The sequence below is a fragment of the Cheilinus undulatus genome, linkage group 8 (assembly GCF_018320785.1).
Source record: "Cheilinus undulatus linkage group 8, ASM1832078v1, whole genome shotgun sequence".
NCBI classification, from domain to species: Eukaryota; Metazoa; Chordata; class Actinopteri; order Labriformes; family Labridae; genus Cheilinus; species Cheilinus undulatus.
This window is the reverse complement of record NC_054872.1, coordinates 31039757-31052640: the sequence shown is the minus strand read 5'-3', so window position 1 is coordinate 31052640 and position 12884 is coordinate 31039757. Positions and strand designations below refer to the sequence as shown.

Genomic DNA, 12884 nt, shown 5'->3' with positions numbered 1-12884 from the left:
TTTGAGCGGCGGAGAGGAAATCCAATGGCGATAAGGAAAACATTGCAACACCCACCGACATTCTCCAATCATTGACAGGCCACCACTTCCTGGCCAACTCATGTTTTCTCCTGTCCAGCTCATATCAATAATAATCCAAACATTCGTGACGCAAGATTTACTTCAACCCCTCACACGACTATAAATGGATAAACAGGGATGTAAATAATGGGAGGATTTAGCATAGCGATATTAAAGTACTCATTTGACACAGGTAGCATTTGCTTTTTCATTTAATGGAATGTTTGTAAATAAAATAATTTCTATGTATTTTACAGGGAGTATAAGCTGTCAAATAACACACAAAGACATTTTTGTACAGTCAATCTTTTATTCTCATCAGATTGCATGAAAAACAGACTAGTTCTTGTAGCCACGGCTGGCTCTGCGACCACGAGCCCTCTCAAACTTCCTGCCCTTGGAGCGGACGTAGGGTCTGGAAAAGAGGAGTTCAGAATTAAATGATGGTAGCACAAACCCAACAAACCTGTGATGACATTCCATATCTTATGTATATCTTGGCCTCAACTTTATCAAAAACTTTGTTGTGCATACAAATGACAAAATTGAAATGTCGCTGACCATTACTAAATTGGGAAGAGGTCCTGATTTAATACGGTCATTTGCACTCTGACTTGAGTGCTACATTTAGTGATGTCTTGGATTTCACATTCCCAGATTTTAAATATAATTTCCAGCACCTTGGTGTATAATGAATATGCATTTAATTAAGCAAAAAAAAAGTCCCTTTACAAAAACCCTCTCACATGCAAGCGTAAAAAACATAAGTGTAAAGGATAAATCAGCAACTGAGAGCACCCATAAAGCTGCCTCTTTTTCAATGTGGTAGTAGTTTGAGCACATATGTGCAGCATTTCTATTCCAAGTGACACAGGAATAGAACAAAGTCCACAATATTTTTTACAGTCCTACCTGAGTTTGGAATGGCACGAGTCAAATATCAGCTCTGAAAACATGCTAATGGAGCCTTTCGAAAAGTCGTTACATCATGCAAGACAATCTCAACAACTAAGGGCTAAATATTTCTAATGTCAATAACTTTGTGATCCTAACTTTGTGCAATATCCCGAGGTCTCAGACCTAAAATGGTGCTTACTCGTACAGAGTCAAACGAAGAGCAAAATGTATTTTAGAGAAAGCAGCCAACAACAGGCTGGACAGCTCAACAGATTGCATTGATGACTTTGTCATAGGATAAATATTGTTTAAATCTCAGTCTGGGTATAATCTGTATCCAGTAAAGGCCTTTGGTCCTTAACACAATGAACACCCATCTACTTTTCAGTTGTATGCCACTTTGTACAAATGATTCTACTAAATGACGTTGAAACATTGTAGCAAGAGTGCATAGCAAAAACCTGTTTCAAGTTTAATTTCAAAACCAAAGCACCTTTTTTGGAGATGAATCATATTTACATTTTTTAAACTTGTGTAATTGTTTACTGGTGAGTTTATCAACATTACAAACATCCTCTGTGTACATACTTGGTGTGGCTGTGAGGAGTTCCAGGGGCCTTGCCAAAGTGTCTGTACACCTCTCTACCTTTGCGGGGTCCTGGAAAACAGTACAAATGTTTAAAAAGGGAGTTAAAACTGCCAAATGAAGTCTTGAGTAATTTTACTAGCAGATAATCAAACTTCAATTGATACAAATGGTTCCAACAAATCAAATGTTAAATATAGTTTGTCCAAAATCTCTGAAATATCAGCTAGAACCTTTTCCTCTCAAACTACAATTTAGCACAGTACATCACAGTAAAGAAATTAGATACTGAGCATTTAAAACTGTTGCTGTGTTAAATTTACTTTTTTCGACTCAAAGTACACATTTCCATTTCCTCAATCTACAACCACAAGATTCACCATTTTATAATCATTTAAACAGTGCTTTTTAGATCATTTATAATCTAGTAAAAATGAAAAATAAAATTGAGACACGGTCATAGAACCATTTGAACGAGCAGACTGCATTACAGAAACCATTGAGAACAAAAACAGATTATGCACTCTAATATTTACGGGTCAATGTGTCAGTTGTTTGTTTGTTAGCAAGAAAAACAAGTTCAGGCTGTTGACAAAACAACTCAAAAACACAAAGCCTGACCCAAACTATTCCAGATGGTCATCCAACACTGGCAAAATAAGGTGCAGCACACATTACTCAAATGACTTTTAAAAAGCCCATGACAAATTGATGAAATTAGTTTCAACTACTGTCTGAATACCTTAAACTTTTAGGGAGGAATGCTTTAAATAATTACGATGAAGAACAACAGTCTCTTGTATATCTTCTTCAGCTAAGAAGTACTTCAAATACAAAGAGGGGTCCACAACAGTTGCAAGAGTTTAAGAAATGTCAGGCCCACATCTTACCCAATCTAGCACAAAGATGAAACCACCTCTTAGTTCAAGTTGTAATCACAATTGACTGGGGCATTTAAAAAATATAAAACTCTGGTCTAATAAACTTCCATAAAGCACCTAAAACACAAACTGGAAGTTAAAAGCAGGTAATACACCACTAACCCCCAATGCAATGTCTCAATGAAGACATCCAACAAGATCCGTAGTATTCATACAGTCATTAAACACAAGGAGTCATTTTGAAATGCTATGCCAAAACAGTTACACCTTTTTAAAGCAGCAAGTTTGATTTACTATGTCTTTGCTGGCCAAGGTGCCCAGAACTGAAAAGATAATACCTATTAGCTATCATTTTCTTAGAGTATCAATGATATAAATACAAATCTGGGTGTTCAGAATTACCTGACAGCAGCACTGTGCCCTGTCCTTTGGGAGCAGCCAAAGCCAGCTGGTCAAAGGTCATCACCTGGCCGCCTGCCTTCAGAATTCTGCGGCGGGCACCGTCAGTTACTCTCAGAGCACAGATCTGTGCCACAACAAACAGGATGTTAGGACAATCTGAGACTTTTGAAAACAATATAAATGCATGTGAAGACTGTCACGGCATCAATGGAACTATGTGAGAGAAAAAAAATTATTTAATTTGTCATTCTTAAAGGAACGGTTACCTTGAGCTTGGGGATATCCTGAATCCTGACATCATCAGTGACGGTTCCCACCACTACAGCAGTTCTGTTCTCACGGCCAGGCATCTTCATCTTACGGATCTAGACAAAAACCGATATTAGCACGTGTAATTCTAAGTAAAAATAAAAACTCAATGCCCAGACTTCATTGGTTTATTCATAAAACAAAACTACTGCGGCTTCACTAAGTAAATCAATCTTTGCCCTGATGGGACTTACTTAAGCATGTATACACACATTAAAATAGAACACCTGCATGGTATTTGAAAGACCTTTTGATCAAGCTCATAAGAAAAAAATTATTCCTGCATGTAAGCATCTTGGTAATCCTAGTCAAAACTTTATAAAAAGAGAACAAAATGTGAAGAAATACCTGTTGTATACTTGTATATGCAAAACACCAAGTAAGTTAAACAGTAAGGGTTAAAGCTTAATGTTACATTTCATTGTTTATTTCCCCTAGTTCTTTGAGTTTACCATTTTTCAGTGTTCTGCTAAGATTTAATTCATGGATAACTGCTATAGCTGCATGGAAGGACAATGCTTGATTTCCTGGATTTCAGGAACTACAGTTTGTAATACACTTTAACCCCTTTAAGGAAATGAAATCTTATCCTAGAAATTTCAACTTGACTTCAAACAAAAAGAATGTAAATGCTTTCTATATCTGACACAGGCTCCAATACTGATCCAGTGAATCAAATGCACACAAACTAATAAAGTAAAACCACTTCAGTGTCACCAATAAATGCTGATTTGGACTTTAATATACCTGGTCTAAAGGGAATTGTAGGATAAAAAAAAAAACATACTGCTACACAATAAAAGTGGCTCAAATGATAAGCATGTATTTTTTTTAAAAAGACAGAAGCTGGATTCATTGATAGTGAGGAGACAAAAGAGAATTGAGACTGACCAGGCGAGAGATAGAGATGGGGGGCCTGTTGGTTCTGCTCATGAAGAGCCTTCTCAGGACCACCTTGTTGAAGGGAGCATTAGAGCGACGGGCCAGGAACCTGTACAACTGTGAGAACCCAACAGGATTATGAGTAACATTACACAAGATTAAATTGCTTAGAAGCACAATAAATCAATACAGATATGACTCTTTCAAGGGTGGCATAAGTACAGTGTCAGTTAAACAAATATAATTTACCTTAACCAAGAGCCTCAGATAGATATCTTGGCTCTTTGGTTCTTTCCTGTGCACCTTACGGTCCTTGTTATGCCTGATGTCAACTCCCTGTAAAAGTAATAACATTAACAAATCAATAAACATCAGTTTTCATATATGAAGGGTGAGCCTCAATGTGACACTAACAACAGCAAGCCCCAACAGACTCAACTGCTTGTCCTCAAGAGTCCACACACGTAGACTAAAGCCGAGTAATCACTGACACAATTAAGATGTTAAGGAACAATACATGCCCTAAATAGACATCCCTGAGATAGTTTATAAAGCAGCTAGCATGTTAGTTAGCACAGGCCGGTTCACACGTTGACACTTAACAGCTAGCTGCTTTCACGAGCGGCACAGTGAAGTAGCCTATAGTTTATAATAACGCACAGCCTGACATTGAGACTAAACCCTAAATATCGGGGAAAAGTGAAATATAGTTAAACATGGTATTCCGCTTTCTAAACCACTTTGGAAGCGCCCAAATAATGAATTTCGGGTCACGTAGCGGTAGCCTGTGCAGCACTAGTTTGGCATCATAGAGGGTGAGCTAGTACGACTATAATCAATATAAAACAGAAAATCGTGACGAATATGTGACGTTTGGGGTGTTAAGAATCATTTCGTTTTGCCATCAACACGATGTGCAGCTTAAATTCAAAGGATGACCGTGGATAGTCTAGCTATCGTATTTTTAAATTTCTATTGGTGATACCTACCATCTTGGACTCAGAGCGAGAAAGGAAAAGGAAGAGCCGAGGTCTCGCGATAAACAGTGCGCTGAAATCTCGTGTTTCTGATTGGCTACAGCCAGCCCATGCGTTTCCTGCAGGCTTGAGTGAAGACAAGCATTTGAGAATGATGGTGCCTCTAGTGGTAATGACTGACGACGACGATATCGTCTGTAATTTTAACTCACGGAAAAAAATCATGAATTTAAAAACGTGTGGGATTCCGGTTTCACTCAGATTTCTTAAAGAACTTGAATTGTACCAATAAAATATTATTGAAAGAGCTGTACTTTTTGTCTGTTGTTGAACATGCTACACATACACGGGCTGAAATATATGCACATACATAAACATGATCCTATGGAGATGCACTAATGGAGTGATGGCAGAGAGGAATACCGCCCATGAAGGAGTGTCTCCTTGGCCACAGGGGGGCCAGATGCCTTGCCCAAGGGCATCCTTGCAGTACTCTACAAGTTAACTTGTACCTCTCCAGCTACCAGTCCAATGACCCGGACTTTATCTTGGGACCCTTCAGCAACCACAGAGCTGAAGCATGTTAAGGGTTCATGAATTCAGTAGGGCTTTATTCAGTTACTACTATAGTTACAGACTTTATTTTCCTCTCAGTATATGTTTTCTATATTTGTTTGGTTTATTATAGGCATCACATTTTATTCATTGTCAAGAGATGTTTTTACCTGGCTGCAAAACAAATTTCCAATAGGGGACAATAAAGTGGAAGTTGAAGTTGATGGATTTTATTGAGAAAAAAGGCATATATCTATAAAATTAAGTCTATGAGTCATCCTCCTGTTGTCCAAAAACATAGCCCCTGGACTGGCTTTTCTTTTTAAACAAAACACTTTCATATTTTCGAGTGCTGAATTATGAAGATCAGGGATCACAAAAAATGGTTTCATTTTTTTAATGAATATAAACTATAGTTTCAGGGTATAAGTCTGACAGTGTTCATGATTATATGATCAGACATTTAATAAAATGTTTCAAGCAAAAATCTGAAATGGAAAAACAGGATTTTTAAAAAACATTAAATATTAATTAATAAAGATATTCCATAATATGACACATAGAAACAATGGAGCAGTTAAAAAAGACTTTTAGAGCTATATTGTTTTCTGCTTTTAGAGAAAATAAATACATCAACATGTAGCAGCAGGGTTAGAGTTACTGAATTTGCATTTTTTCTCTGACTCCTTTCTTGTTCCTTGACCAAATGTGATGATTCAGCAACTAAATTCTGCACAATTTTGAGTCACTTTTAAATGCTTCGTCAACAGAAAGAATTTCTGTATAAATCCATGTAACGTGCAAAAAACTCAGGGTTTATTCTAGTTTTTGGTTTGGCTGCTTTCTGAGGTGACACAGGAAGATGGTGAATGTCAGAGCGATGCCTCCCAGAAATGTCGTCCGAGCCACAGGTGGGACCAGAGCAAAGTTTACCGCCTGATAAAGAAGGAGACAAAAAAATCATTAACTTTGCCCAGATCTGCTTACACATACTGTAAATGTGTCTATAAGGTTGTGAGTGCTAGTAAAAAGTCCAGATATACAAAGTATTTTACCTGCATTATTGACCAGTATACTACTCCAGCCTAGAAAGAGGAACATAATTTATTCATAAACATATGGACAGACAGGCAGATATAATTACACTGCAATTTAGGCATGAATAATAATTTAATAAGGGGAACTTTTGACCGTGTACCTTATAAGAAGTCCAGAATTTCTGTCTCCAGTCTTCTAGTGGATCCTCTCTGTTTTCCAGTAGACTTAAACCTAAACAGTAAAGCTGGGTGTCAAGTATTTTTTTACACGAAGAAAAAACAGAATAGACCAGCACTGTACTGAGAAAGTTAGTCTGAGTTCATGTAAAAAGGTTTTTAATATTCACAAGTATGTTTGGCAAATATTAAATGCTTCGTTTCACAGACACATTAGTAAAAAATCACATTTAATATAATACAATAGTAATCATGTCTGCTTTTAAGTAGAAATGATTAATAATCAATATCAATAATGATCAAATAATTTTGTTAATCTGTGAAACTCTCCCATCAGATGAGTCATGATGACAATCATTAAAAATTTCACCCCTAAGTACTGCCATGTCAGATTTTTTATTACCGAAGGTGGACATATGAAAAAGCAGGGTTTTTTTTCAAATTTGTTTGAGAGGCTAGAGTATCTAATGACCCACAGAATGTGAAATAAGCCAGCTGAGTCTTTGACCCTGGCCTACCTCTGGCTTAGACATTAATGGTGCTGGTCTATTCAGGATATGTGCTCCTTGTGACGTCACAATGAGTCAACACCTGCCCCTCACCAGTATCCTCACCCCTAGATCTCCAGCCTCAGGAATTAAAGCACATCGCAGTACTTGTGTCAGTGTACAGGTTGGGAAGGGGTTTATTTGCATTTAAAGAGACAGACACAGAAATACTGAGTGTTGGTTTAAACAGGGTCAAAAACCTCCTCTGGTGCATGATTCATACCATTTTTGACCAAAGCAAGGCACCGACATTTTATTTAGACCAGTGTTTCCCAAACTTTTTTTCTAGTGACCCACTTTTTACAAGATACAAGCAATTGCAACCCAACAACTTCTTTTTCCTAAGATTATCGCTTACCAAGTCTGCCTTATGCACCGTCCTAGGCTGGTTGGTTGTGCTGATGGCTGGTGTCTGCTAACCTGGCACAATAGATCTTCATTCTGTTTCTTATATTTGCAGTCAATAAAAATATGGTGACAAAAATTGCTTCAATTGACTTATTACAATTTTAAATAAGGGTTGCAACTCAATGACCTCTAAAGTTTTAAAAACGCTTGGTTGGCTGATTGTTTCCTTAAGCATCAGGATAAAATATCAAATTCCTTGATTAGCTTTTCTTGAAGGTAAATATTTTCCACATGTACAGATATGAGATAGTTGATGATGACACAATTAGACATGATTTTTAGTCTGATAAAGCCTTAATTTTTCCATAACTCATTGCAAACAACCCTCATCGTACTAAGATCTGAACAGAAGACATCTATCTGTGGTTGGATGTTTGTGTAATTTAAGCTGTCTGTCTGAAAGTTTAATTTACTGACTAGTATTAATAATAACTCCTTTAATGGGTATAAGCACTGCTGCATATCTAAGTTAGATTAAGAGAAGCCATTATGACAGAGAGTTAGTAAGTCTAATTATAACATCATATTTATGTTAATACCCTTACCAATATAAAAGGCACTGATGGTGAGAGGAGCTGCAATCAGCTGATCCACCACAACCTTCCCCGTCACCGCCCTCACCCCACCTCCTGGCAGCATCCTCTCCAGCCCTCTCAGCCAGTGGTAGTTGAAGTTGGCATGGAAACAGAAGCCGACGGTTGCCACTCGAGCTGTCTGATGCCAGTCGATGCCAGCTGTATCCTCTGGTGTGGATCCTGTGGTGTGTTTCCCACCCAGCATGCTCTGCTGTATGAGGTCAGCGGAGGCAAACAGTGTTGTGTATCCCAGGACGTTACTGATGTAAGGGTGAGCCTTGAACGCAGCCCAGGCCCGATGCATGGTGACGAAGCTGAACAGAGAAAGAATTAGAGCCTGGTAATGGAAGTGACTGATTCCCACATACAAAACATCTAAAGTTATGAAGACTTTAAATGAACTTTTGCTGAATGTGAAATATGAAAAAGAATGGCACAAAGCAAATCAACCACTTATTTTCTTATTTCCACGTTAAATGACAATTACTGTGCTTATTTGGCATGTCATCCAAAAAAGTTGAACCTACCTTTCAATTCAACTTTTCTTGCCCTCTTTTTAAGCTCTGTAAAGCCAAAGAGACTTCAGCTCTCTTCTGATTGGTTCAGTTGTCGTCGTCGTCGTCGGAGGTAGTAAGATGAATCTAAGTGAGTGTGGTTTTCTCCTCACCGGGTCAAAGTTCTGCCTCTGTTGCAGAATTTGTGATAAGACCTTTATCAGCCCGTCAAGGAGGAATCTGAGAAAACACCACATGTGAGGAATGGAAAAGGAAGGACAGACACAGCAATACTTTGCAGCAGAAAGTAATAAAGTTTTGAACAACACATCTTGTATTGTCTTGCTCTTATCCTGATTTTATGTAAAATTAATATTGGCTGTAGTTCCATTCATAGTCAAAACAAACAAATTGAACACATTTTTCTGAGAAAGAGTGATTTGTCTTAAATACCTTTAATAACTTTTCACCAGTTATTTACTTTAAAGGGTGTGTAGAACTAGTAGAGTCACTTACCACAGATTTGTCAGATTTGTGTTTAAGTTGGGACCAGAGTAGGAAGTAAAGTGTGCAGCTCTCTGTTCAGAAGCACATGTGTTGATCTATAAATAGAAGCCACTCCTGCAGAAAGGCTTCCCTGCTCTGAGTAAAGAAGAGTGAAATGGAAATGGAAAGGTTGTTGTATTAAATAAGGCAGAAAGATGGGCTTTACTCAGGTTTTTGAGAGGAAAGTTAAGCTAAAGCTTTTCTGGTACAGTCTTATATTAGATATCCTTTAGGAAATGAACCTTATAAAAAAATTGGATATACTTCTATAGTGCCTATACAAAGTATTCACCCCTTGGATGTTTTACTGATATTATAACTCAATCATGGGGAATATATTTTGTCTTTTTTGAAAAGAAAATGTAAAAAATTCTTTATTGTCAAAGGGAAGACATATTTCTATAAAGTAATGTGAAATGTGCTAAAGTAAAGCCAATTGTTACTTTTAGTCTCACAATTAGTGAAATAGGATCACCTGAGTGCAGTGAATGTGTCTCAAGTGATTGTAGTATAAAGACACCTGGGTCTGGAAGGTCCAGTCACTGGTTAATCAGCATTCCTGGCTACCATTACACCATGAAAACAAGATAACACTCCAAGCAACTCAGAAAAAAAAGGTTATTTAAATATAATAATAAGTCAGGGGATGGATACACTGCAAACACTGCACATCACCAAAAACACACTATCCCCACTATGAAGCCCAGTGGTGGAAGCATCATGCTGTTGGGCATGATGTTGGGCTGTAAAGGTAGAGGGTAAAATGAATGCGGCAATTAAAGGAAAATCCTTGAGGGCAGTCTTATTCAGTCTGCAAGAGACTTGGGAGAAGATTTTTTTCCAAGGTGAATGTTCTGGAGTGGTGGAGTCAAAGCCCAGACCTCAAGCCAACAGAAAATGTGTGGCTTTACTTGAAAAGGGCTGTTAACTGTAAATTCAACCAATACACTAAATAGGATTAGAGGTTGGTTAAGTATGTCCCTGGCTACGGATTTTTCTTGTCAAATCTGATGGTCAGATTCTGCCAGTCTTTTTTAGGGCCCATTTTTCAATATTCTCAGAGATAAACCATGTAATTTAACTATTTTTCTACTAGACTAGGAAGAACAATTTCCTCTTTAATAAGACTCAATCCTCTCTTGATTTATCTCAATCATTACAGATGCCTGTTTACAACACAGAATACCCATGTCTTAATGATCTTTGGGAGCCTACGGCTCCTAACCCAACTGAACAGATATGCCATGTTTCTTGTTGTCAAATTGTATTGTGTGGCACTTGTATTAAACCTTTACTTTTAATTAACACATTGACATTTTTACATATATTTAAGAAAAGAAACATGACAGTATGAAATAAACAAATGAACATAAACCTGCTTGATTCTTTATCTTGAATTGTTGTTCATCTTTGCAGAAATACCAAGGCCTGTATTTAACCACCTGCTGCCATAGATATGCAAAACTCTGCAGTTGGAAGGTGTGCTATTGAACTGTAAAGGTTAATAAAAGCCGCTAGCAACCATGTTGGATCTTCCCTCTGAGAATGTGATAATGAGGTCTAGAGTTTATACTGATCAATTAAGAGCTTGTTAACAGTCTTAAATGGTGCATTTGTGTCGCTCTGTGTTAAACAAGCTGCCTTCAGTGCCACACACAATGGACACGTGTGCACACACTTCCACCGGCGGTTGACTTCTCAGATAATTGCCTCTCATCATGTCTCACTTCCTCTCCTTTCAATTTGTTCTTTCAGCTTTCATTCAAACTGCAGGGAAAAAGGGATGGTGCAGAGCAGTTTTGTATTTGCACTGAGCTCTTGTGTCACTTGACTTAATTTGCTGCTCACATAGACACAATGCACACAGAGACGTACATAAACAAAGGCATTACCAGACCTTCCTCTCTGCAGCAGCTCACATCCATCAGTCAGAGTCTTCAGAGCAGTTTGTAGGGAGGTTGGAAGACAGTGTGCTGCGGAGAAATAAGGTAAATATGTTTTATAATTCTTTTTGTATCTGAAAGACAGGTATTGATATTTAACACATATAAAGTTATCAAACCAGTCATTCATTCTGTTTAAAAGGAATGAGGGATTCAGATCATTTAACTAAATTTGCATGATGTAAAGATAATAACATTTCAAGTCCTGAGTTTCAGATATAGTGCAAGCATAAATGTGCACAAGCTTTTTAATTTTGTTGAAATATTTCGTTAAAATTGTTTCCATTGATATTTTAATATCAGATTTATGTGTTATTTTAGATTAGCGCAGCTATTCCAGAGAGACAGACTCTTGTGTGGGGAAGAGTAAACTGTGGCAATGTATTTTATATCTAAAGTTTAGATTTAGATATATTTAACTCCGGAGTAACATGCAGTTGCAGTTATAAAATAGAAGTCAAAAGTTCACTCATAAAATGATACTGAAAAGAGCTGCATCTAATGTCTTAAATAATTACTTGTTTTTTTAGTAAAAAACTTTAATTGATATTGCAAAGACTTTTTTATTATTGTCTTCTGGTACACATTTACTTGATTTATTTTTAATTTTACAAATATTGTGAAGTAAAGACTTTAATTTTTGTAGCTCTCATATACTTGTTATTGTGATCCATTTAAAGTCTCATGGTTTGAGTTGTAGTTGCAGTAAATAATAATAGGTAATATGTTTACAAAAATTTTCTGTGACTTTATGTATGTAAGTGGATTAAATGTATCTGAGATTTCAGGTTTTAAAGCAGTAACACTGAACTGTTTCCCTTACATGCAATTTTATTCAGTTTTAACACAGTATAGCTCCTCAACCTATCTCTTGCAGTTATAGACCTTTCAAACCTCACTTACCTGCTCTCTTCAACATTTCTAACTCCTTTTTTTCGGCAGCCATGCGCCCATCCCTCTCTGTGGCTCTGGAGCCCGGCTTGGAGCGAGGGGTCCCGTGGGGCCGGGACCTCTACACCTTTGTAACTTCAGCGGCAGGTCACATGATGAGGACTCTTCAGAAACCCCGGAAGAGCCGACCATCCAAACGGCAGGTCAACCACCGTCGGTTCCTGCAAAACATGATCCAGAGGTGCGTTGGAGCATCAGAAAAACAGCTGATAAACCCAATGCTAAAAAAATAACATTAAGAAGCTCCCAGCATGAGATGCTCCTTAATTTTTTTGTCAAGACTTTTCCATTACCAGCATATTAAAAATGTAGCCCACATAATAGAGTTACATCTACAGCTAATTATGAGTGGATGCGATAAAAATGCCATTATATAGCCCGGCTCAGCACACTTAAGGGAGACATTGACCTAGAAATTAAGCTGAGCTAACTTTAGCAGCAGCTCAGCTAGCAGTAAGTCCCAGCATGCCCCAAACTGCTTACTTTTATAGTTCACTTAAATGCAGTACAGGCAGGGCACAGACGACAGTTTCACCGCTGTCACGGTTGTTTTTTAACAGTCGGAACTTGGATAATTGTAGGCTAATTTAAATCTGATGGCTACTTTCACTCAAATTCATGTAACTTCTAATTTTATGCTAACATTATTGACTTAA

General features: G+C 37.5%; 2 protein-coding genes across 2 annotated transcripts; both read right to left on the bottom strand.

Moving 5' to 3' along the window:
* Nucleotides 1-356: 356 nt before the first annotated feature.
* On the bottom strand, nucleotides 357-5329 carry rpl18 (ribosomal protein L18). The gene is made up of 8 exons (XM_041794245.1): nucleotides 5309-5329; nucleotides 5007-5189; nucleotides 4267-4353; nucleotides 4027-4134; nucleotides 3093-3191; nucleotides 2827-2950; nucleotides 1546-1615; nucleotides 357-475 (listed from the first exon to the last, which is right to left on the bottom strand). The coding sequence occupies exons 1-8, from the start codon at nucleotides 5327-5329 to the stop codon at nucleotides 400-402; spliced, it is 768 nt and encodes a 255-aa protein (XP_041650179.1). The 3' UTR covers nucleotides 357-399.
* Nucleotides 5330-6102: 773 nt separating this feature from the next.
* si:ch211-120k19.1 (uncharacterized protein LOC563199 homolog) lies at nucleotides 6103-12285 on the bottom strand. The gene is made up of 8 exons (XM_041794049.1): nucleotides 12181-12285; nucleotides 11232-11307; nucleotides 9305-9430; nucleotides 8822-9028; nucleotides 8265-8608; nucleotides 6748-6818; nucleotides 6605-6634; nucleotides 6103-6485 (listed from the first exon to the last, which is right to left on the bottom strand). Exons 5-8 carry the CDS (start codon nucleotides 8596-8598, stop codon nucleotides 6366-6368), a joined length of 555 nt encoding a protein of 184 aa, XP_041649983.1. The 5' UTR covers nucleotides 8599-8608; nucleotides 8822-9028; nucleotides 9305-9430; nucleotides 11232-11307; nucleotides 12181-12285; the 3' UTR covers nucleotides 6103-6365.
* Nucleotides 12286-12884: the final 599 nt, after the last annotated feature.

What these genes read in the sequence shown, in the direction of transcription:
- rpl18 (XM_041794245.1), bottom strand. Translation starts at nt 5,329, where the DNA reads ATGTTCAACAACAGACAAAAA. An exon ending in AGGATATCCCCAAGCTCAAG is followed by an intron (nt 2,951 to 3,092) that starts GTAACCGTTCCT and finishes GTTGTGGCACAG; the next exon opens with ATCTGTGCTCTGAGAGTAAC. An exon ending in GGGCACAGTGCTGCTGTCAG is followed by an intron (nt 1,616 to 2,826) that starts GTAATTCTGAAC and finishes ACTGTTTTCCAG; the next exon opens with GACCCCGCAAAGGTAGAGAG.
- si:ch211-120k19.1 (XM_041794049.1), bottom strand. Translation starts at nt 8,598, where the DNA reads ATGCATCGGGCCTGGGCTGCGTTCAAGGCTCACCCTTACATCAGTAAC. An exon ending in AATTCTGGACTTCTTATAAG is followed by an intron (nt 6,635 to 6,747) that starts GTACACGGTCAA and finishes TCCTCTTTCTAG; the next exon opens with GCTGGAGTAGTATACTGGTC. An exon ending in TATACTGGTCAATAATGCAG is followed by an intron (nt 6,486 to 6,604) that starts GTAAAATACTTT and finishes CTTCTTTATCAG; the next exon opens with GCGGTAAACTTTGCTCTGGT.